At 51.4% G+C, this 23,976-nt stretch overlaps 1 protein-coding gene across 2 annotated transcripts in view; it reads right to left on the bottom strand.

Moving 5' to 3' along the window:
* The window catches only part of LOC129834787 (Golgi apparatus protein 1-like), a 202,136-nt gene that overhangs the window by 97,199 nt on the left and 80,961 nt on the right, over window positions 1–23,976 (bottom strand). For both annotated transcript variants that reach the window (XM_055900062.1, XM_055900061.1), the window contains exon 4: window positions 5,584–5,799. In XM_055900062.1, the coding sequence (XP_055756037.1) occupies window positions 5,584–5,799 (216 nt within the window). The remainder of the gene's footprint in view (window positions 1–5,583; window positions 5,800–23,976) is intronic.

Here is a 23,976-nt window from a genome sequence, read left to right as displayed (position 1 = left end):
CCTGGGGCCCTGACAGACCTGGGGCCCTGACAGACCTGGGGCCCTGACAGACCTGGGACCCTGACAGACCTGGGGCCCTGACAGACCTGGGGCCCTGACAGACCTGGGGCCCTGACAGACCTGGGGCCCTGACAGACCTGGGGCCCTGACAGACCTGGGGCCCTGACAGACCTGGGACCCTGACAGACCTGGGACCCTGACAGACCTGGGGCCCTGACAGACCTGGGGCCCTGACAGACCTGGGGCCCTGACAGACCTGGGGCCCTGACAGACCTGGGGCCCTGACAGACCTGGGGCCCTGACAGACCTGGGACCCTGACAGACCTGGGGCCCTGACAGACCTGGGGCCCTGACAGACCTGGGGCCCTGACAGACCTGGGGCCCTGTCAGACCTGGGGCCCTGACAGACCTGGGGCCCTGACAGACCTGGGGCCCTGACAGACCTGGGGCCCTGTCAGTAAATCTCAGTAAGACAAAAATAATGCTGTTCCAAAAAAGGTCCAGTTTCCAGGACCACAAATACAAATTCCATCGAGACCCCGTTGCCATACAGCAGGTGTTTCCAACTAGAAATGTGATTCACATTTTGACCATTTTCAAAACAGTACATTTATATTTTCCAAGGGGCTATTGGGGGAGGTTTTATCTCTCGCCTGAGTAGAGCCTCATTTCACTGCCCAAAATAATATGTAACCATCTAGTGTTCAGCAAAATAACTCAATGTCAAATACAGGGAGCCTAGTCAAATAATTAACATCCAGCTCACATTACCCACATTACCCACATTACCCGTAACTCTCTCGCGGGAAACCTGCACTCTTGTGCCGACATTTAGAAACCAAACATGACAATTTTAAAAAGACGACTTTTGAGTAGTAAGACATGTATAAAAGCAACAGATACCATTAATAAGAAGAGGCTAGAAGCATCTTATATGGTGAGCTACCGAGGGACTAGGACAGGCAAACACAATACTATTGTGGAGGACTTAATTCTTCCTGCTACCGCGGATATGGCTGGAACAACGCTGGTGGAAAAAGCCCCCAAAAAACTATACAGACAATGTCTTCATCAAACAACACTGTTTCACGACGCATCCGTGACACGGCAGGAGATGTTTTGGAGCAATTCCTGCTTGACATCTAAGCCGGTGATTTATATGCGTTACGGCTGGAAGAGTCAGACGTGGCACAGCTTCCTGGTTCCTCCAGCTTCCTGGTTCCTCCAGCTTCCTGGTTGTTGTTCCTCCAGCTTCCTGGTTGTGGTTCCTCCAGCTTCCTGGTTGTGGTTCCTCCAGCTTCCTGGTTGTGGTTCCTCCAGCTTCCTGGTTCCTCCAGCTTCCTGGTTGTGGTTCCTCCAGCTTCCTGGTTGTGGTTCCTCCAGCTTCCTGGTTGTGGTTCCTCCAGCTTCCTGGTTGTGGTTCCTCCAGCTTCCTGGTTCCTCCAGCTTCCTGGTTCCTCCAGCTTCCTGGTTGTGGTTCCTCCAGCTTCCTGGTTCCTCCAGCTTCCTGGTTGTGGTTCCTCCAGCTTCCTGGTTGTGGTTCCTCCAGCTTCCTGGTTGTGGTTCCTCCAGCTTCCTGGTTGTGGTTCCTCCAGCTTCCTGGTTGTGGTTCCTCCAGCTTCCTGGTTCCTCCAGCTTCCTGGTTCCTCCAGCTTCCTGGTTCCTCCAGCTTCCTGGTTCCTCCAGCTTCCTGGTTCCTCCAGCTTCCTGGTTCCTCCAGCTTCCTGGTTCCTCCTCTAAAAAGTTGCGGCACACTTCCCTGCTGCTGCAGCATCATCATGTGGCACGTTCTTTTTTTTCTTTTTTTTAGGCCTGTCCAGAATGTTGCTGGTTCGGCATGACTGGAGTCACCGTATTTGGGTCACAATTATGAAAATAAAACAATCTGCGCTTTTTTCATTTCTTTTTTTCTGTTAGTGCTAGTTTGACCACCAGAGGGCATCTTTGAGAACCATTCGATAGTCTTCCATATTGCAGGGACATGGGAGACCAGGGTTCAATTCCCCAACCGGTTCAGGTCTCTAAAATCTCACTACAATCTCAGTTTTTGATTGTAATTCAAATAATTGTATGTTTTGCCTGGAAAGATATGGTTGCTAGTGTTTGTATAAGATATAAACTGAACATTTTAATAGCTTGTTTGGTTCAAATTGAAAGAAGGGATAAATTGAACTTTTTAATAGATTGTTTAGGTTAAATTGATAGACTAATTAATTAAAAATAATAGCGAAGCGAATTTCGATGCGAGACGGTGTCTGTTGCCTAATATTTAGAATTTCTTTAATTTAGGTAACTGTCTCTTCTATGAATAATAATAATAATAATAATAGTAATTTAAATACAACTCCATACATTATTCCAGCAGTCTAACCTCAATTATGTAACTAACGTTCGGTAATGTTAATTATGATCTAAGGTTAGCTAGTTTTGTTTAAGATATTCAACATTTAACTTACTAAACCACACAGAGCACAGGCAGACGATAAATTGATAGCTAGATGACAAGGTATCTAGCTAAAGCGTCAATCCCCGTACACATCCACGTAACAGCGACTTCTAGCTAGCTAACGTTAGTTGACTTCAAAGTCTAGTTAGCGCAAAATAAATCATTAATTAACAGCGAGGAAACGTGCCCTCATGAATTAGCACGTTTTGCTAATATGCTTGATAATTAAAACGTTACTTGAGCTCAGATAGGTTGAATGTTTGAAGGGGTAGGGAACTATAAAACCTTTGGGAACCACTGCCCTAGAGCACACAAACAACTATACACACCTTGGCCTAAACATCAGCGCCACAGGTAACTTCCACAAAGCTGTGAACGATCTGAGAGACAAGGCCAGAAGGGCCTTCTACGCCATCAAAAGGAAAATTGAATTTGACATCCCAATTAGGATCTGGCTAAAAATACTTGAATCAGTCATAGAGCCCATTGCCCTTTATGGTTGTGAGGTCTGGGGTCCGCTCACCAACCAACAATTCACAAAATTGGACAAACACCAAATTAAGACTCTGCATGCAGATTTCTGCAAAAATATCCTCCGTGTACAACGTAAAACACTAAATAATGCATGCAGAGCAGAATTAGGCCGATACCCACTAATTATAAAAATCCAGAAAAGCGTAATTAAATTAAATTAATTAAATTCAACAATCACCTAAAAAAATAAGTGATTCTCAAACCTTCCATAACAAAGCCATCACCTTCAGAGAGATGAACCTGGAGAAGAGTCCCCTCTGACAGCTGGTACGGGGACTCACAAACACAGCCCCCTCAGAGAGATGAACCTGGAGAAGAGTCCCCTCTGACAGCTGGTACGGGGACTCACAAACACAGACCCCTCAGAACCATCACCTTCAGAGAGATGAACCTGGAGAAGAGTCCCCTCTGACAGCTGGTACGGGGACTCACAAACACAGACCCCTCAGAGCCATCACCTTCAGAGAGATGAACCTGGAGAAGAGCCCCCTCTGACAGCTGGTACGGGGACTCACAAACACAGACCCCTCAGAGCCATCACCTTCAGAGAGATGAACCTGGAGAAGAGTCCCCTCTGACAGCTGGTACGGGGACTCACAAACACAGCCCCCTCAGAGAGATGAACCTGGAGAAGAGTCCCCTCTGACAGCTGGTACGGGGACTCACAAACACAGACCCCTCAGAGAGATGAACCTGGAGAAGAGTCCCCCGTGACAGCTGGTACGGGGACTCACAAACACAGATCCCTCAGAACCATCACCTTCAGAGAGATGAACCTGGAGAAGAGTCCCCTCTGACAGCTGGTACGGGGACTCACAAACACAGACCCCTCAGAGAGATGAACCTGGAGAAGAGTCCCCTCTGACAGCTGGTACGGGGACTCACAAACACAGACCCCTCAGAGAGATGAACCTGGAGAAGAGTCCCCCGTGACAGCTGGTACGGGGACTCACAAACACAGACCCCTCAGAACCATCACCTTCAGAGAGATGAACCTGGAGAAGAGTCCCCTCTGACAGCTGGTACGGGGACTCACAAACACAGACCCCTCAGAGAGATGAACCTGGAGAAGAGTCCCCTCTGACAGCTGGTACGGGGACTCACAAACACAGACCCCTCAGAACCATCACCTTCAGAGAGATGAACCTGGAGAAGAGTCCCCTCTGACAGCTGGTACGGGGACTCAAACACAGACCCCTCAGAACCCCAGGACAGCAACACAATTAGACCCAAGCAAATCATGAGAAAACAAAAAGATCATTACTTGACACATTGGAAAGAATTAACAAAAAAACAGAGCAAACTAGAATGCTATTTGGCCCTAAACAGAGAGTACACAGTGGCAGAATACCTGACCACTGTGACTGACCCAAACTTAAGGAAAGCTTTGACTATGTACAGACTCAGTGAGCATAGCCTTGCTATTGAGAAAGGCCGCCGTAGGCAGACATGGCTCTCAAGAGAAGACAGGCTATGTGCACACTGCCCACAAAATGAGGTGGAAACTGAGCTGCACTTCCTAACCTCCTGCCCAATGTATGACCATATTAGAGACACATATTTCCCTCAGATTACACAGATCCACAAAGAACTAGAAAACAAACCCCATATTGATAAAGTGCCATATCTATTAAAGGACCAACCAGTGAAGAACAAATCCCATCTTGATAAAGTCCCATATCTATTAAAGGGCCAACCAGTGAAGAACAAACCCCATCTTGATAAAGTCCCATATCTATTAAAAGGGCCAACCAGTGAAGAACAAACCCCATCTTGATAAAGTCCCATATCTATTAAAAGGGCCAACCAGTGAAGAACAAACCCCATCTTGATAAAGTCCCATATCTATTAAAGGGCCAACCAGTGAAGAACAAAGGTAATCCAACCTGTATTGATTTGGTTTGTCTTCCCGCACGATAAATCCTTCAGTACAAACTGCACTATGAAGTGGCCCTAACCAAACCACGAGACAACCCAGAGAGATAACGGTCCCTCAGTCTTCCTCCCTATGGAGTATCACTACACCACACTCCTATGAAGAGGCCCTAAAACCAAACCACTAGACAACCCAGAGAGATAACGGTCCCTCAGTCTTCCTCCCTATGGAGTATCACTACACCACACTCCTATGAAGAGGCCCTAAAACCAAACCACTAGACAACCCAGAGAGATAACGGTCCCTCAGTCTTCCTCCCTATGGAGTATCACTACACCACACTCCTATGAAGAGGCCCTAAAACCAAACCACTAGACAACCCAGAGAGATAACGGTCCCTCAGTCTTCCTCCCTATGGAGTATCACTACACCACACTCCTATGAAGAGGCCCTAAAACCAAACCACTAGACAACCCAGAGAGATAACGGTCCCTCAGTCTTCCTCCCTATGGAGTATCACTACACCACACTCCTATGAAGAGGCCCTAACCAAACCACTAGACAACCCAGAGAGACAACGGTCCCTCAGTCTTCCTCCCTATGGAGTATCACTACACCACACTCCTATGAAGTGGCCCTAAAACCAAACCACTAGACAACCCAGAGAGACAACGGTCCCTCAGTCTTCCTCCCTATGGAGTATCACACCAACCCCCTCCCAGCTCACCTTCTCTCCGAAGCTGATGCTTCCACAGCGTAGCGTGTTGATGTCCTCTCTACACTTGTCCATGAAGCCACAGATGAGTCTGTAGTCCGAGAAGATGATGGAGGTCATCTTGGTAATGTATTGGTGACAGTGGTACTCTGTGATGTTACCACGGTGATCCACCAGGCAGGACACCAGGTAACCCTTACCACGCTCCTCCTCCGAACACTCCTTAATCTGAGGCGGGGGGGAGACGCAGAGGTGAAATACACACTCCTTAATCTGAGGGGGGGAGACGCAGAAGTGAAATACACATTCCTTAATCTGAGGGGGGGAGACGCAGAGGTGAAATACACACTCCTTAATCTGAGGGGGGGGGGACAGAGGTGAAATACACACTCCTTAATCTGAGGGGGGGGGGACAGAGGTGAAATACACACTCCTTAATCTGAGGGGGGGGGGGGGGAGAGGTGGAATACACACTCCTTAATCTGAGGGGGGGGGGGGTGGAGAGGTGGAATACACACTCCTTAATCTGAGGGGGGGGGGGGGGGGGGAGGTGAAATACACACTCCTTAATCTGAGGGGGGGGGGGGGGAGGCAGTGGTGAAATACACACTCCTTAATCTGAGGGGGGGAGACGCAGAGGTGAAATACACACTCCTTAATCTGGGGAGACGCAGAGGTGAAATACACACTCCTTAATCTGAGGGGGGAGACGCAGAGGTGAAATACACACTCCTTAATCTGAGGGGGGGGGAGAGACAGAGGTGAAATACACACTCCTTAATCTGAGGGGGGGAGAGAGAGGTGAAATACACACTCCTTAATCTGAGGGGGGAGACACAGAGGTGAAATACACACTCCTTAATCTGAGGGGGGGAGACAGAGGTGAAATACACACTCCTTAATCTGAGGGGGGGGAGACACAGAGGTGAAATACACACTCCTTAATCTAAGGGGGGGAGAGAGGCAGAGGTGAAATACACACTCCTTAATCTGAGGGGGGGAGACGCAGAGGTGAAATACACACTCCTTAATCTGAGGGGGGGGGGAGACGCAGAGGTGAAATACACACTCCTTAATCTGAGGGGGGAGAGAGGCAGAGGTGAAATACACACTCCTTAATCTGAGGGGGGGGGTGACAGAGGTGAAATACACACTCCTTAATCTGAGGGGGGGGGAGACAGAGGTGAAATACACACTCCTTAATCTGAGGGGGGGAGAGAGGCAGAGGTGAAATACACACTCCTTAATCTGAGGGGGGGAGAGGCAGAGGTGAAATACACACTCCTTAATCTGAGGGGGGGAGACACAGAGGTGAAATACACACTCCTTAATCTGAGGGGGGGAGAGGCAGAGGTGAAATACACACTCCTTAATCTGAGGGGGGGAGACGCAGAGGTGGAATACACACTCCTTAATCTGAGGGGGGGGGTGACAGAGGTGAAATACACACTCCTTAATCTGAGGGGGGGGGAGACAGAGGTGAAATACACACTCCTTAATCTGAGGGGGGGAGAGAGGCAGAGGTGAAATACACACTCCTTAATCTGAGGGGGGGGGTGACAGAGGTGAAATACACACTCCTTAATCTGAGGGGGGGAGACGCAGAGGTGAAATACACACTCCTTAATCTGAGGGGGGGGGGACACAGAGGTGAAATACACACTCCTTAATCTGAGGGGGGAGACGCAGAGGTGAAATACACACTCCTTAATCTGAGGGGGGGAGAGAGGCAGAGGTGAAATACACACTCCTTAATCTGAGGGGGGGAGACGCAGAGGTGAAATACACACTCCTTAATCTGAGGGGGGGAGACGCAGAGGTGAAATACACACTCCTTAATCTGAGGGGGGGAGACGCAGAGGTGAAATACACACTCCTTAATCTGAGGGGGGGGAGACAGAGGTGAAATACACACTCCTTAATCTGAGGGGGGGAGACGCAGAGGTGAAATACACACTCCTTAATCTGAGGGGGGGAGACGCAGAGGTGAAATACACACTCCTTAATCTGAGGGGGGGAGACGCAGAGGTGACATACACACTCCTTAATCTGAGGGGGGGGAGACGCAGAGGTGAAATACACACTCCTTAATCTGAGGGGGGGAGAGAGGCAGAGGTGAAATACACACTCCTTAATCTGAGGGGGGGAGACGCAGAGGTGAAATACACACTCCTTAATCTGAGGGGGGGAGAGGCAGAGGTGAAATACACACTCCTTAATCTGAGGGGGGGAGAGGCAGAGGTGACATACACACTCCTTAATCTGAGGGGGGGAGACGCAGAGGTGACATACACACTCCTTAATCTGAGGGGGGGAGAGGCAGAGGTGAAATACACACTCCTTAATCTGAGGGGGGGGGGAGAGGCAGAGGTGAAATACACACTCCTTAATCTGAGGGGGGGGGGAGAGGCAGAGGTGAAATACACACTCCTTAATCTGAGGGGGGGAGACGCAGAGGTGAAATACACACTCCTTAATCTGAGGGGGGGGAGACGCAGAGGTGAAATACACACTCCTTAATCTGAGGGGGGAGAGACACAGAGGTGAAATACACACTCCTTAATCTGAGGGGGGGAGAGAGGCAGAGGTGAAATACACACTCCTTAATCTGAGGGGGGGAGAGGCAGAGGTGAAATACACACTCCTTAATCTGAGGGGGGGGGTGACAGAGGTGAAATACACACTCCTTAATCTGAGGGGGGGAGAGAGGCAGAGGTGAAATACACACTCCTTAATCTGAGGGGGGGAGACGCAGAGGTGAAATACACACTCCTTAATCTGAGGGGGGGGGGCAGAGGTGAAATACACACTCCTTAATCTGAGGGGGGGAGACGCAGAGGTGAAATACACACTCCTTAATCTGAGGGGGGGGGGGTGACAGAGGTGAAATACACACTCCTTAATCTGAGGGGGGGGGGGCAGAGGTGAAATACACACTCCTTAATCTGAGGGGGAGAGACACAGAGGTGAAATACACACTCCTTAATCTGAGGGGGGGAGACGCAGAGGTGAAATACACACTCCTTAATCTGAGGGGGGGAGAGAGGCAGAGGTGAAATACACACTCCTTAATCTGAGGGGGGGAGACGCAGAGGTGAAATACACACTCCTTAATCTGAGGGGGGGAGAGGCAGAGGTGAAATACACACTCCTTAATCTGAGGGGGGGAGACGCAGAGGTGAAATACACACTCCTTAATCTGAGGGGGGGGGGGGAGAGGTGGAATACACACTCCTTAATCTGAGGGGGGGAGACGCAGAGGTGAAATACACACTCCTTAATCTGAGGGGGGGAGAGGCAGAGGTGGAATACACACTCCTTAATCTGAGGGGGGAGAGACACAGAGGTGAAATACACACTCCTTAATCTGAGGGGGGAGAGACACAGAGGTGAAATACACACTCCTTAATCTGAGGGGGGGAGAGAGGCAGAGGTGAAATACACACTCCTTAATCTGAGGGGGGGGGGGGAGAGGTGAAATACACACTCCTTAATCTGAGGGGGGGAGACGCAGAGGTGAAATACACACTCCTTAATCTGAGCGGGGGAGACAGAGGTGAAATACACACTCCTTAATCTGAGGGGGGGAGACGCAGAGGTGAAATACACACTCCTTAATCTGAGGGGGGGAGACGCAGAGGTGAAATACACACTCCTTAATCTGAGGGGGGGAGACGCAGAGGTGAAATACACACTCCTTAATCTGAGGGGGGAGACGCAGAGGTGAAATACACACTCCTTATTCTGAGGGGGGAGACGCAGAGGTGAAATACACACTCCTTAATCTGAGGGGGGGGAGACGCAGAGGTGAAATACACACTCCTTAATCTGAGGGGGGAAGAGGCAGAGGTGAAATACACACTCCTTAATCTGAGGGGGGAGACGCAGAGGTGAAATACACACTCCTTAATCTGAGGGGGGGAGACGCAGAGGTGAAATACACACTCCTTAATCTGAGGGGGGGAGACGCAGAGGTGAAATACACACTCCTTAATCTGAGGGGGGGAGACGCAGAGGTGAAATACACACTCCTTAATCTGAGGGGGGGGAGACGCAGAGGTGAAATACACACTCCTTAATCTGAGGGGGGGACACGCAGAGGTGAAATACACACTCCTTAATCTGAGGGGGGGAGACGCAGAGGTGAAATACACACTCCTTAATCTGAGGGGGGGAGACGCAGAGGTGAAATACACACTCCTTAATCTGAGGGGGGGAGACGCAGAGGTGAAATACACACTCCTTAATCTGAGGGGGGGGAGACGCAGAGGTGAAATACACACTCCTTAATCTGAGGGGGGAAGAGGCAGAGGTGAAATACACACTCCTTAATCTGAGGGGGGGAGACGCAGAGGTGAAATACACACTCCTTAATCTGAGGGGGGGAGACGCAGAGGTGAAATACACACTCCTTAATCTGAGGGGGGGAGACGCAGAGGTGAAATACACACTCCTTAATCTGAGGGGGGGAGACGCAGAGGTGAAATACACACTCCTTAATCTGAGGGGGGGAGACGCAGAGGTGAAATACACACTCCTTAATCTGAGGGGGGGAGACACAGAGGTAAAATACACACTCCTTAATCTGGGGGGGGGACACAGAGGTGAAATACACACTCCTTAATCTGAGGGGGGGGAGACGCAGAGGTGAAATACACACTCCTTAATCTGAGGGGGGGAGAGGCAGAGGTGAAATACACATTCCTTAATCTGAATGGGGGGAGACGCAGAGGTGAAATACACACTCCTTAATCTGAGGGGGGGAGAGGCAGAGGTGAAATACACACTCCTCAATCTGAGGGGGGGGAGACGCAGAGGTGAAATACACACTCCTTAATCTGAGGGGGGGAGACGCAGAGGTGAAATACACACTCCTTAATCTGAGGGGGGGAGACGCAGAGGTGAAATACACACTCCTTAATCTGAGGGGGGGGGGAGACGCAGAGGTGAAATACACACTCCTTAATCTGAGGGGGAGAGACGCAGAGGTGAAATACAAACTCCTTAATCTGAGCGGGGGAGACAGAGGTGAAATACACACTCCTTAATCTGAGGGGGGAGAAGGAGAGGTGAAATACACACTCCTCAATCTGAGGGGGGGGGACACAGAGGTGAAATACACACTCCTCAATCTGAGGGGGGGAGACGCAGAGGTGAAATACACACTCCTTAATCTGAGGGGGGGAGAGAGGCAGAGGTGAAATACACACTCCTTAATCTGAGGGGGGGAGACGCAGAGGTGAAATACACACTCCTTAATCTGAGGGGGGGGGACGCAGAGGTGAAATACACACTCCTTAATCTGAGGGGGGGGGGACGCAGAGGTGAAATACACACTCCTTAATCTGAGGGGGGGAGACGCAGAGGTGAAATACACACTCCTTAATCTGAGGGGGGGAGACGCAGAGGTGAAATACACACTCCTTAATCTGAGGGGGGGGGGGCAGAGGTGAAATACACACTCCTTAATCTGAGGGGAGAGACACAGAGGTGAAATACACACTCCTTAATCTGAGGGGAGAGACACAGAGGTGAAATACACACTCCTTAATCTGAGGGGGGGGGAGACGCAGAGGTGAAATACAAACTCCTTAATCTGAGGGGGGGAGACGCAGAGGTGAAATACACACTCCTTAATCTGGGGGGGGAGACGCAGAGGTGAAATACACACTCCTTAATCTGAGGGGGGGAGACGCAGAGGTGAAATACACACTCCTTAATCTGATAATCTGAGGGGGGGGGGAGGCAGAGGTGAAATACACACTCCTTAATCTGAGGGGGGGAGACGCAGAGGTGAAATACACACTCCTTAATCTGAGGGGGGGAGAGGCAGAGGTGAAATACACACTCCTTAATCTGAGGGGGGGAGACGCAGAGGTCAAATACACACTCCTTAATCTGAGGGGGGGAGACGCAGAGGTGAAATACACACTCCTTAATCTGAGGGGAGAGACACAGAGGTGAAATACACACTCCTTAATCTGAGGGGGGGAGACACAGAGGTGAAATACACACTCCTTAATCTGAGGGGGGGAGACGCAGAGGTGAAATACACACTCCTTAATCTGAGGGGGGGAGACGCAGAGGTGAAATACACACTCCTTAATCTGAGGGGGGGAGACTCAGAGGTGAAATACACACTCCTTAATCTGAGGGGGGGGAGACGCAGAGGTGAAATACACACTCCTTAATCTGAGGGGGGGGAGACGCAGAGGTGAAATACACACTCCTTAATCTGAGGGGGAGAGACGCAGAGGTGAAATACACACTCCTTAATCTGAGGGGGGGAGAGAGGCAGAGGTGAAATACACACTCCTTAATCTGAGGGGGGGGGAGAGGCAGAGGTGAAAAACACACTCCTTAATCTGAGGGGGGGCAGAGGTGAAATACACACTCCTTAATCTGAGGGGGGAGACACAGAGGTGAAATACACACCCCTTAATCTGAGGGGGGGAGACACAGAGGTGAAATACACACTCCTTAATCTGAGGGGAGGGGGGGAGAGGCAGAGGTGAAATACACACTCCTTAATCTGAGGGGGGGGGGGCAGAGGTGAAATACACACTCCTTAATCTGAGGGGGGGGGGGGCAGAGGTGAAATACACACTCCTTAATCTGAGGGGGGAGACGCAGAGGTGAAATACACACTCCTTAATCTGAGGGGGGGAGAGGCAGAGGTGAAATACACACTCCTTAATCTGAGGGGGGGGAGACGCAGAGGTGAAATACACACTCCTTAATCTGAGGGGGGGAGAGAGGTGAAATACACACTCCTTAATCTGAAGGGGGGGGGAGACGCAGAGGTGAAATACACACTCCTTAATCTGGGGGGGGGGGAGAGACACAGAGGTGAAATACACACTCCTTAATCTGGGGGGGGAGACGCAGAGGTGAAATACACACTCCTTAATCTGAGGGGGGGGAGACGCAGAGGTGAAATACACACTCCTTAATCTGAGGGGAGAGACACAGAGGTGAAATACACACTCCTTAATCTGAGGGGAGAGACACAGAGGTGAAATACACACTCCTTAATCTGAGGGGGGGGAGACGCAGAGGTGAAATACAAACTCCTTAATCTGAGGGGGGGAGACGCAGAGGTGAAATACACACTCCTTAATCTGGGGGGGGGGAGACGCAGAGGTGAAATACACACTCCTTAATCTGAGGGGGGGGAGACGCAGAGGTGAAATACACACTCCTTAATCTGAGGGGGGGAGACACAGAGGTAAAATACACACTCCTTAATCTGGGGGGGAGACGCAGAGGTGAAATACACACTCCTTAATCTGAGGGGGGGAGAGGCAGAGGTGAAATACACACTCCTTAATCTGAGGGGGGAGAGGCAGAGGTGAAATACACATTCCTTAATCTGAATGGGGGGAGACGCAGAGGTGAAATACACACTCCTTAATCTGAGGGGGGAGAGGCAGAGGTGAAATACACACTCCTTAATCTGAGGGGGGGGGGAGACGCAGAGGTGAAATACACACTCCTCAATCTGAGGGGGGGGAGACGCAGAGGTGAAATACACACTCCTTAATCTGAGGGGGGGAGACGCAGAGGTGAAATACAAACTCCTTAATCTGAGGGGGGGAGACGCAGAGGTGAAATACAAACTCCTTAATCTGAGGGGGGGAGACGCAGAGGTGAAATACACACTCCTTAATCTGAGGGGGGGAAGGAGAGGTGAAATACACACTCCTCAATCTGAGGGGGGGGGACACAGAGGTGAAATACACACTCCTTAATCTGAGGGGGGGAGACGCAGAGGTGAAATACACACTCCTTAATCTGAGGGGGGGAGAGAGGCAGAGGTGAAATACACACTCCTTAATCTGAGGGGGGGAGACGCAGAGGTGAAATACACACTCCTTAATCTGAGGGGGGGGGGACGCAGAGGTGAAATACACACTCCTTAATCTGAGGGGGGGGGAGACGCAGAGGTGAAATACACACTCCTTAATCTGAGGGGGGGAGACGCAGAGGTGAAATACACACTCCTTAATCTGAGGGGGGGGGGGGGGGCAGAGGTGAAATACACACTCCTTAATCTGAGGGGGGGGGGGGCAGAGGTGAAATACACACTCCTTAATCTGAGGGGGGGAGACGCAGAGGTGAAATACACACTCCTTAATCTGAGGGGGGGGAGGCAGAGGTGAAATACACACTCCTTAATCTGAGGGGGGGAGACGCAGAGGTGAAATACACACTCCTTAATCTGGGGGGGGGGAGACGCAGAGGTGAAATACACACTCCTTAATCTGAGGGGGGGGAAGGAGAGGTGAAATACACACTCCTCAATCTGAGGGGGGGGGACACAGAGGTGAAATACACACTCCTTAATCTGAGGGGGGGAGACGCAGAGGTGAAATACACACTCCTTAATCTGAGGGGGGGAGAGAGGCAGAGGTGAAATACACACTCCTTAATCTGAGGGGGGGAGACGCAGAGGTGAAATACACACTCCTTAATCTGAGGGGGGGGACGCAGAGGTGAAATACACACTCCTTAATCTGAGGGGGGGGGAGACGCAGAGGTGAAATACACACTCCTTAATCTGAGGGGGGGGGCAGAGGTGAAATACACACTCCTTAATCTGAGGGGGGAGACACAGAGGTGAAATACACACCCCTTAATCTGAGGGGGGGAGACACAGAGGTGAAATACACACTCCTTAATCTGAGGGGAGGGGGGGAGAGGCAGAGGTGAAATACACACTCCTTAATCTGAGGGGGGGGGGCAGAGGTGAAATACACACTCCTTAATCTGAGGGGGGGGGGGGCAGAGGTGAAATACACACTCCTTAATCTGAGGGGGGAGACGCAGAGGTGAAATACACACTCCTTAATCTGAGGGGGGGAGAGGCAGAGGTGAAATACACACTCCTTAATCTGAGGGGGGGACACAGAGGTGAAATACACACTCCTTAATCTGAGGGGGGGGGGGCAGAGGTGAAATACACACTCCTTAATCTGAGGGGGGGGAGACGCAGAGGTGAAATACACACTCCTTAATCTGAGGGGGGGGGAGACGCAGAGGTGAAATACACACTCCTTAATCTGAGGGGGGGAGAGAGGTGAAATACACACTCCTTAATCTGAAGGGGGGGGAGACGCAGAGGTGAAATACACACTCCTTAATCTGAGGGGGGGGGGGCAGAGGTGAAATACACACTCCTTAATCTGAGGGGGGGGAGACGCAGAGGTGAAATACACACTCCTTAATCTGAGGGGGGGGGAGACGCAGAGGTGAAATACACACTCCTTAATCTGAGGGGGGGAGAGAGGTGAAATACACACTCCTTAATCTGAAGGGGGGGGGAGACGCAGAGGTGAAATACACACTCTTTAATCTGGGGGGGGGGGAGAGACACAGAGGTGAAATACACACTCCTTAATCTGGGGGGGGAGACGCAGAGGTGAAATACACACTCCTTAATCTGAGGGGGGGGAGACGCAGAGGTGAAATACACACTCCTTAATCTGAGGGGAGAGACACAGAGGTGAAATACACACTCCTTAATCTGAGGGGAGAGACACAGAGGTGAAATACACACTCCTTAATCTGAGGGGGGGGAGACGCAGAGGTGAAATACAAACTCCTTAATCTGAGGGGGGGAGACGCAGAGGTGAAATACACACTCCTTAATCTGGGGGGGGGGGAGACGCAGAGGTGAAATACACACTCCTTAATCTGAGGGGGGGGAGACGCAGAGGTGAAATACACACTCCTTAATCTGAGGGGGGGAGACACAGAGGTAAAATACACACTCCTTAATCTGGGGGGGAGACGCAGAGGTGAAATACACACTCCTTAATCTGAGGGGGGGAGAGGCAGAGGTGAAATACACACTCCTTAATCTGAGGGGGGGAGAGGCAGAGGTGAAATACACATTCCTTAATCTGAATGGGGGGAGACGCAGAGGTGAAATACACACTCCTTAATCTGAGGGGGGAGAGGCAGAGGTGAAATACACACTCCTTAATCTGAGGGGGGGGGGAGACGCAGAGGTGAAATACACACTCCTCAATCTGAGGGGGGGGAGACGCAGAGGTGAAATACACACTCCTTAATCTGAGGGGGGGAGACGCAGAGGTGAAATACAAACTCCTTAATCTGAGGGGGGGAGACGCAGAGGTGAAATACAAACTCCTTAATCTGAGGGGGGGAGACGCAGAGGTGAAATACACACTCCTTAATCTGAGGGGGGGAAGGAGAGGTGAAATACACACTCCTCAATCTGAGGGGGGGGGACACAGAGGTGAAATACACACTCCTTAATCTGAGGGGGGGAGACGCAGAGGTGAAATACACACTCCTTAATCTGAGGGGGGGAGAGAGGCAGAGGTGAAATACACACTCCTTAATCTGAGGGGGGGGAGACGCAGAGGTGAAATACACACTCCTTAATCTGAGGGGGGGGGGGACGCAGAGGTGAAATACACACTCCTTAATCTGAGGGGGGGGAGACGCAGAGGTGAAATACACACTCCTTAATCTGAGGGGGGGAGACGCAGAGGTGAAATACACACTCCTTAATCTGAGGGGGGGGGGGGGGGGGCAGAGGTGAAATACACACTCCTTAATCTGAGGGGGGGGGAGGCAGAGGTGAAATACACACTCCTTAATCTGAGGGGGGGAGACGCAGAGGTGAAATACACACTCCTTAATCTGAGGGGGGGGAGGCAGAGGTGAAATACACACTCCTTAATCTGAGGGGGGGAGACGCAGAGGTGAAATACACACTCCTTAATCTGGGGGGGAGACGCAGAGGTGAAATACACACTCCTTAATCTGAGGGGGGGGAAGGAGAGGTGAAATACACACTCCTCAATCTGAGGGGGGGGGACACAGAGGTGAAATACACACTCCTTAATCTGAGGGGGGGAGACGCAGAGGTGAAATACACACTCCTTAATCTGAGGGGGGGAGAGAGGCAGAGGTGAAATACACACTCCTTAATCTGAGGGGGGGAGACGCAGAGGTGAAATACACACTCCTTAATCTGAGGGGGGGGGACGCAGAGGTGAAATACACACTCCTTAATCTGAGGGGGGGGGAGACGCAGAGGTGAAATACACACTCCTTAATCTGAGGGGGGGGGCAGAGGTGAAATACACACTCCTTAATCTGAGGGGGGAGACACAGAGGTGAAATACACACCCCTTAATCTGAGGGGGGGAGACACAGAGGTGAAATACACACTCCTTAATCTGAGGGGAGGGGGGGAGAGGCAGAGGTGAAATACACACTCCTTAATCTGAGGGGGGGGGGGCAGAGGTGAAATACACACTCCTTAATCTGAGGGGGGGGGGGGGCAGAGGTGAAATACACACTCCTTAATCTGAGGGGGGAGACGCAGAGGTGAAATACACACTCCTTAATCTGAGGGGGGGAGAGGCAGAGGTGAAATACACACTCCTTAATCTGAGGGGGGGACACAGAGGTGAAATACACACTCCTTAATCTGAGGGGGGGGGGGCAGAGGTGAAATACACACTCCTTAATCTGAGGGGGGGGAGACGCAGAGGTGAAATACACACTCCTTAATCTGAGGGGGGGGGAGACGCAGAGGTGAAATACACACTCCTTAATCTGAGGGGGGGAGAGAGGTGAAATACACACTCCTTAATCTGAAGGGGGGGGGAGACGCAGAGGTGAAATACACACTCCTTAATCTGGGGGGGGGGAGAGACACAGAGGTGAAATACACACTCCTTAATCTGGGGGGGGAGACGCAGAGGTGAAATACACACTCCTTAATCTGAGGGGGGGGAGACGCAGAGGTGAAATACACACTCCTTAATCTGAGGGGAGAGACACAGAGGTGAAATACACACTCCTTAATCTGAGGGGAGAGACACAGATGTGAAATACACACTCCTTAATCTGAGGGGGGGAGACGCAGAGGTGAAATACAAACTCCTTAATCTGAGGGGGGGAGACGCAGAGGTGAAATACACACTCCTTAATCTGGGGGGGGGAGACGCAGAGGTGAAATACACACTCCTTAATCTGAGGGGGGGGAGACGCAGAGGTGAAATACACACTCCTTAATCTGAGGGGGGGAGACACAGAGGTGAAATACACACTCCTTAATCTGGGGGGGAGACGCAGAGGTGAAATACACACTCCTTAATCTGAGGGGGGGAGAGGCAGAGGTGAAATACACACTCCTTAATCTGAGGGGGGGAGAGGCAGAGGTGAAATACACATTCCTTAATCTGAATGGGGGGAGACGCAGAGGTGAAATACACACTCCTTAATCTGAGGGGGGGAGAGGCAGAGGTGAAATACACACTCCTTAATCTGAGGGGGGGGGGAGACGCAGAGGTGAAATACACACTCCTCAATCTGAGGGGGGGGAGACGCAGAGGTGAAATACACACTCCTTAATCTGAGGGGGGGAGACGCAGAGGTGAAATACAAACTCCTTAATCTGAGGGGGGGAGACGCAGAGGTGAAATACAAACTCCTTAATCTGAGGGGGGGAGACGCAGAGGTGAAATACACACTCCTTAATCTGAGGGGGGGAGACGCAGAGGTGAAATACACACTCCTTAATCTGAGGGGGGGGAAGGAGAGGTGAAATACACACTCCTCAATCTGAGGGGGGGGGACACAGAGGTGAAATACACACTCCTTAATCTGAGGGGGGGAGAGAGGCAGAGGTGAAATACACACTCCTTAATCTGAGGGGGGGAGACGCAGAGGTGAAATACACACTCCTTAATCTGAGGGGGGGGGGACGCAGAGGTGAAAAACACACTCCTTAATCTGAGGGGGGGGGAGACGCAGAGGTGAAATACACACTCCTTAATCTGAGGGGGGGAGACGCAGAGGTGAAATACACACTCCTTAATCTGAGGGGGGGGGGGGGCAGAGGTGAAATACACACTCCTTAATCTGAGGGGGGGGAGGCAGAGGTGAAATACACACTCCTTAATCTGAGGGGGGGAGACGCAGAGGTGAAATACACACTCCTTAATCTGAGGGGGGGAGACGCAGAGGTGAAATACACACTCCTTAATCTGAGGGGGGGGAGACGCAGAGGTGAAATACAAACTCCTTAATCTGAGGGGGGGAGACGCAGAGGTGAAATACACACTCCTTAATCTGGGGGGGGAGACGCAGAGGTGAAATACACACTCCTTAATCTGAGGGGGGGGAGACGCAGAGGTGAAATACACACTCCTTAATCTGAGGGGGGGGGAGGCAGAGGTGAAATACACACTCCTTAATCTGAGGGGGGGAGACGCAGAGGTGAAATACACACTCCTTAATCTGGGGGGGGAGACGCAGAGGTGAAATACACACTCCTTAATCTGAGGGGGGGGAAGGAGAGGTGAAATACACACTCCTCAATCTGAGGGGGGGGGACACAGAGGTGAAATACACACTCCTTAATCTGAGGGGGGAGACGCAGAGGTGAAATACACACTCCTTAATCTGAGGGGGGGAGAGGCAGAGGTGAAATACACACTCCTTAATCTGAGGGGGGGACACAGAGGTGAAATACACACTCCTTAATCTGAGGGGGGGGGGGCAGAGGTGAAATACACACTCCTTAATCTGAGGGGGGGAGACGCAGAGGTGAAATACACACTCCTTAATCTGAGGGGGGGGGAGACGCAGAGGTGAAATACACACTCCTTAATCTGAGGGGGGGAGAGAGGTGAAATACACACTCCTTAATCTGAAGGGGGGGGGAGACGCAGAGGTGAAATACACACTCCTTAATCTGGGGGGGGGGAGAGACACAGAGGTGAAATACACACTCCTTAATCTGGGGGGGGAGACGCAGAGGTGAAATACACACTCCTTAATCTGAGGGGGGGGAGACGCAGAGGTGAAATACACACTCCTTAATCTGAGGGGAGAGACACAGAGGTGAAATACACACTCCTTAATCTGAGGGGGAGAGACACAGATGTGAAATACACACTCCTTAATCTGAGGGGGGGAGACGCAGAGGTGAAATACAAACTCCTTAATCTGAGGGGGGGAGACGCAGAGGTGAAATACACACTCCTTAATCTGGGGGGGGGAGACGCAGAGGTGAAATACACACTCCTTAATCTGAGGGGGGGGAGACGCAGAGGTGAAATACACACTCCTTAATCTGAGGGGGGGAGACACAGAGGTGAAATACACACTCCTTAATCTGGGGGGGGAGACGCAGAGGTGAAATACACACTCCTTAATCTGAGGGGGGGAGAGGCAGAGGTGAAATACACACTCCTTAATCTGAGGGGGGGAGAGGCAGAGGTGAAATACACATTCCTTAATCTGAATGGGGGGAGACGCAGAGGTGAAATACACACTCCTTAATCTGAGGGGGGGAGAGGCAGAGGTGAAATACACACTCCTTAATCTGAGGGGGGGGGAGACGCAGAGGTGAAATACACACTCCTCAATCTGAGGGGGGGGAGACGCAGAGGTGAAATACACACTCCTTAATCTGAGGGGGGGAGACGCAGAGGTGAAATACAAACTCCTTAATCTGAGGGGGGGAGACGCAGAGGTGAAATACAAACTCCTTAATCTGAGGGGGGGAGACGCAGAGGTGAAATACACACTCCTTAATCTGAGGGGGGGAGACGCAGAGGTGAAATACACACTCCTTAATCTGAGGGGGGGGAAGGAGAGGTGAAATACACACTCCTCAATCTGAGGGGGGGGGACACAGAGGTGAAATACACACTCCTTAATCTGAGGGGGGGAGAGAGGCAGAGGTGAAATACACACTCCTTAATCTGAGGGGGGGGAGACGCAGAGGTGAAATACACACTCCTTAATCTGAGGGGGGGAGACGCAGAGGTGAAATACACACTCCTTAATCTGAGGGGGGGGGGACGCAGAGGTGAAATACACACTCCTTAATCTGAGGGGGGGGGAGACGCAGAGGTGAAATACACACTCCTTAATCTGAGGGGGGGAGACGCAGAGGTGAAATACACACTCCTTAATCTGAGGGGGGGGGGGGCAGAGGTGAAATACACACTCCTTAATCTGAGGGGGGGGAGGCAGAGGTGAAATACACACTCCTTAATCTGAGGGGGGGAGACGCAGAGGTGAAATACACACTCCTTAATCTGAGGGGGGGAGACGCAGAGGTGAAATACACACTCCTTAATCTGAGGGGGGGGAGACGCAGAGGTGAAATACAAACTCCTTAATCTGAGGGGGGGAGACGCAGAGGTGAAATACACACTCCTTAATCTGGGGGGGGAGACGCAGAGGTGAAATACACACTCCTTAATCTGAGGGGGGGGAGACGCAGAGGTGAAATACACACTCCTTAATCTGAGGGGGGGGGAGGCAGAGGTGAAATACACACTCCTTAATCTGAGGGGGGGAGACGCAGAGGTGAAATACACACTCCTTAATCTGGGGGGGGAGACGCAGAGGTGAAATACACACTCCTTAATCTGAGGGGGGGGAAGGAGAGGTGAAATACACACTCCTCAATCTGAGGGGGGGGGACACAGAGGTGAAATACACACTCCTTAATCTGAGGGGGGGAGACGCAGAGGTGAAATACACACTCCTTAATCTGAGGGGGGGAGAGAGGCAGAGGTGAAATACACACTCCTTAATCTGAGGGGGGGAGACGCAGAGGTGAAATACACACTCCTTAATCTGAGGGGGGGGGACGCAGAGGTGAAATACACACTCCTTAATCTGAGGGGGGGGAGACGCAGAGGTGAAATACACACTCCTTAATCTGAGGGGGGGAGACGCAGAGGTGAAATACACACTCCTTAATCTGAGGGGGGGGGGGGGGGCAGAGGTGAAAAACACACTCCTTAATCTGAGGGGGGGGGGGCAGAGGTGAAATACACACTCCTTAATCTGAGGGGGGGAGACGCAGAGGTGAAATACACACTCCTTAATCTGAGGGGAGAGACACAGAGGTGAAATACACACTCCTTAATCTGAGGGGAGAGACACAGAGGTGAAATACACACTCCTTAATCTGAGGGGGGGAGACGCAGAGGTGAAATACAAACTCCTTAATCTGAGGGGGGGAGACGCAGAGGTGAAATACACACTCCTTAATCTGGGGGGGGGAGACGCAGAGGTGAAATACACACTCCTTAATCTGAGGGGGGGGAGACGCAGAGGTGAAATACACACTCCTTAATCTGAGGGGGGGGGAGGCAGAGGTGAAATACACACTCCTTAATCTGAGGGGGGGAGACGCAGAGGTGAAATACACACTCCTTAATCTGAGGGGGGGAGAGGCAGAGGTGAAATACACACTCCTTAATCTGAGGGGGGGAGACGCAGAGGTGAAATACACACTCCTTAATCTGAGGGGGGGAGACGCAGAGGTGAAATACACACTCCTTAATCTGAGGGGAGAGACACAGAGGTGAAATACACACTCCTTAATCTGAGGGGGGGGAGACACAGAGGTGAAATACACACTCCTTAATCTGAGGGGGGGAGACGCAGAGGTGAAATACACACTCCTTAATCTGAGGGGGGGGAGACGCAGAGGTGAAATACCCACTCCTTAATCTGAGGGGGGGAGACTCAGAGGTGAAATACACACTCCTTAACCTGAGGGGGGGGAGACGCAGAGGTGAAATACACACTCCTTAATCTGAGGGGGGGGAGACGCAGAGGTGAAATACACACTCCTTAATCTGAGGGGGAGAGACGCAGAGGTGAAATACACACTCCTTAATCTGAGGGGGGGAGAGAGGCAGAGGTGAAATACACACTCCTTAATCTGAGGGGGGGGGAGAGGCAGAGGTGAAATACACACTCCTTAATCTGAGGGGGGGGGGGCAGAGGTGAAATACACACTCCTTAATCTGAGGGGGGAGACACAGAGGTGAAATACACACCCCTTAATCTGAGGGGGGGAGACACAGAGGTGAAATACACACTCCTTAATCTGAAGGGGGGAGATGCAGAGGTGAAATACACACTCCTTAATCTGAGGGGGGGGGGCAGAGGTGAAATACACACTCCTTAATCTGAGGGGGGGAGACGCAGAGGTGAAATACACACTCCTTAATCTGAGGGGGGGAGAGGCAGAGGTGAAATACACACTCCTTAATCTGAGGGGGGGACACAGAGGTGAAATACACACTCCTTAATCTGAGGGGGGGGGGGGGCAGAGGTGAAATACACACTCCTTAATCTGAGGGGGGGGAGACGCAGAGGTGAAATACACACTCCTTAATCTGAGGGGGGGGGAGACGCAAAGGTGAAATACACACTCCTTAATCTGAGGGGGGGAGAGAGGTGAAATACACACTCCTTAATCTGAAGGGGGGGGAGACGCAGAGGTGAAATACACACTCCTTAATCTGGGGGGGGGGAGACACAGAGGTGAAATACACACTCCTTAATCTGGGGGGGGAGACGCAGAGGTGAAATACACACTCCTTAATCTGAGGGGGGAGACGCAGAGGTGAAATACACACTCCTTAATCTGAGGGGGGGGGGGGACGCAGAGGTGAAATACACACTCCTTAATCTGAGGGGGGGAGACGCAGAGGTGAAATACACACTCCTTAATCTGAGGGGGGGGGGGAGACGCAGAGGTGAAATACACACTCCTTAATCTGAGGGGGAGAGACGCAGAGGTGAAATACACACTCCTTAATCTGAGGGGGGAGAAGGAGAGGTGAAATACACACTCCTCAATCTGAGGGGGGGGGGACACAGAGGTGAAATACACACTCCTTAATCTGAGGGGGGGAGACGCAGAGGTGAAATACACACTCCTTAATCTGAGGGGGGGAGAGGCAGAGGTGAAATACACACTCCTTAATCTGAGGGGGGGGGGACGCAGAGGTGAAATACACACTCCTTAATCTGGGGGGGGGCACAGAGGTGAAATACACACTCCTTAATCTGAGGGGGGGAGACGCAGAGGTGAAATACACACTCCTTTATCTGAGGGGGGGAGAGGCAGAGGTGAAATACACACTCCTTAATCTGAGGGGGGGGGGGGAGGTGAAATACACACTCCTTAATCTGAGGGGGGGAGACGCAGAGGTGAAATACACACTCCTTAATCTGAGGGGAGAGACACAGAGGTGAAATAAACACTCCTTAATCTGAGGGGGGGAGACGCAGAGGTGAAATACACACTCCTTAATCTGAGGGGGGGGGGGAGAGGCAGAGGTGAAATACACACTCCTTAATCTGAGGGGGGGAGACGCAGAGGTGAAATACACACTCCTTAATCTGAGGGGGGGAGAGGCAGAGGTGAAATACACACTCCTTAATCTGAGGGGGGGGAGACGCAGAGGTGAAATACACACTCCTTAATCTGAGGGGGGGAGACGCAGAGGTGAAATACACACTCCTTAATCTGAGGGGAGAGACACAGAGGTGAAATACACACTCCTTAATCTGAGGGGGGGGAGACACAGA

This window comes from Salvelinus fontinalis, chromosome 35 (assembly GCF_029448725.1).
Source record: "Salvelinus fontinalis isolate EN_2023a chromosome 35, ASM2944872v1, whole genome shotgun sequence".
NCBI classification, from domain to species: Eukaryota; Metazoa; Chordata; class Actinopteri; order Salmoniformes; family Salmonidae; genus Salvelinus; species Salvelinus fontinalis.
Note: the sequence above shows the minus strand (reverse complement) of the source record. Positions and strands in the feature narration are given on the sequence as shown.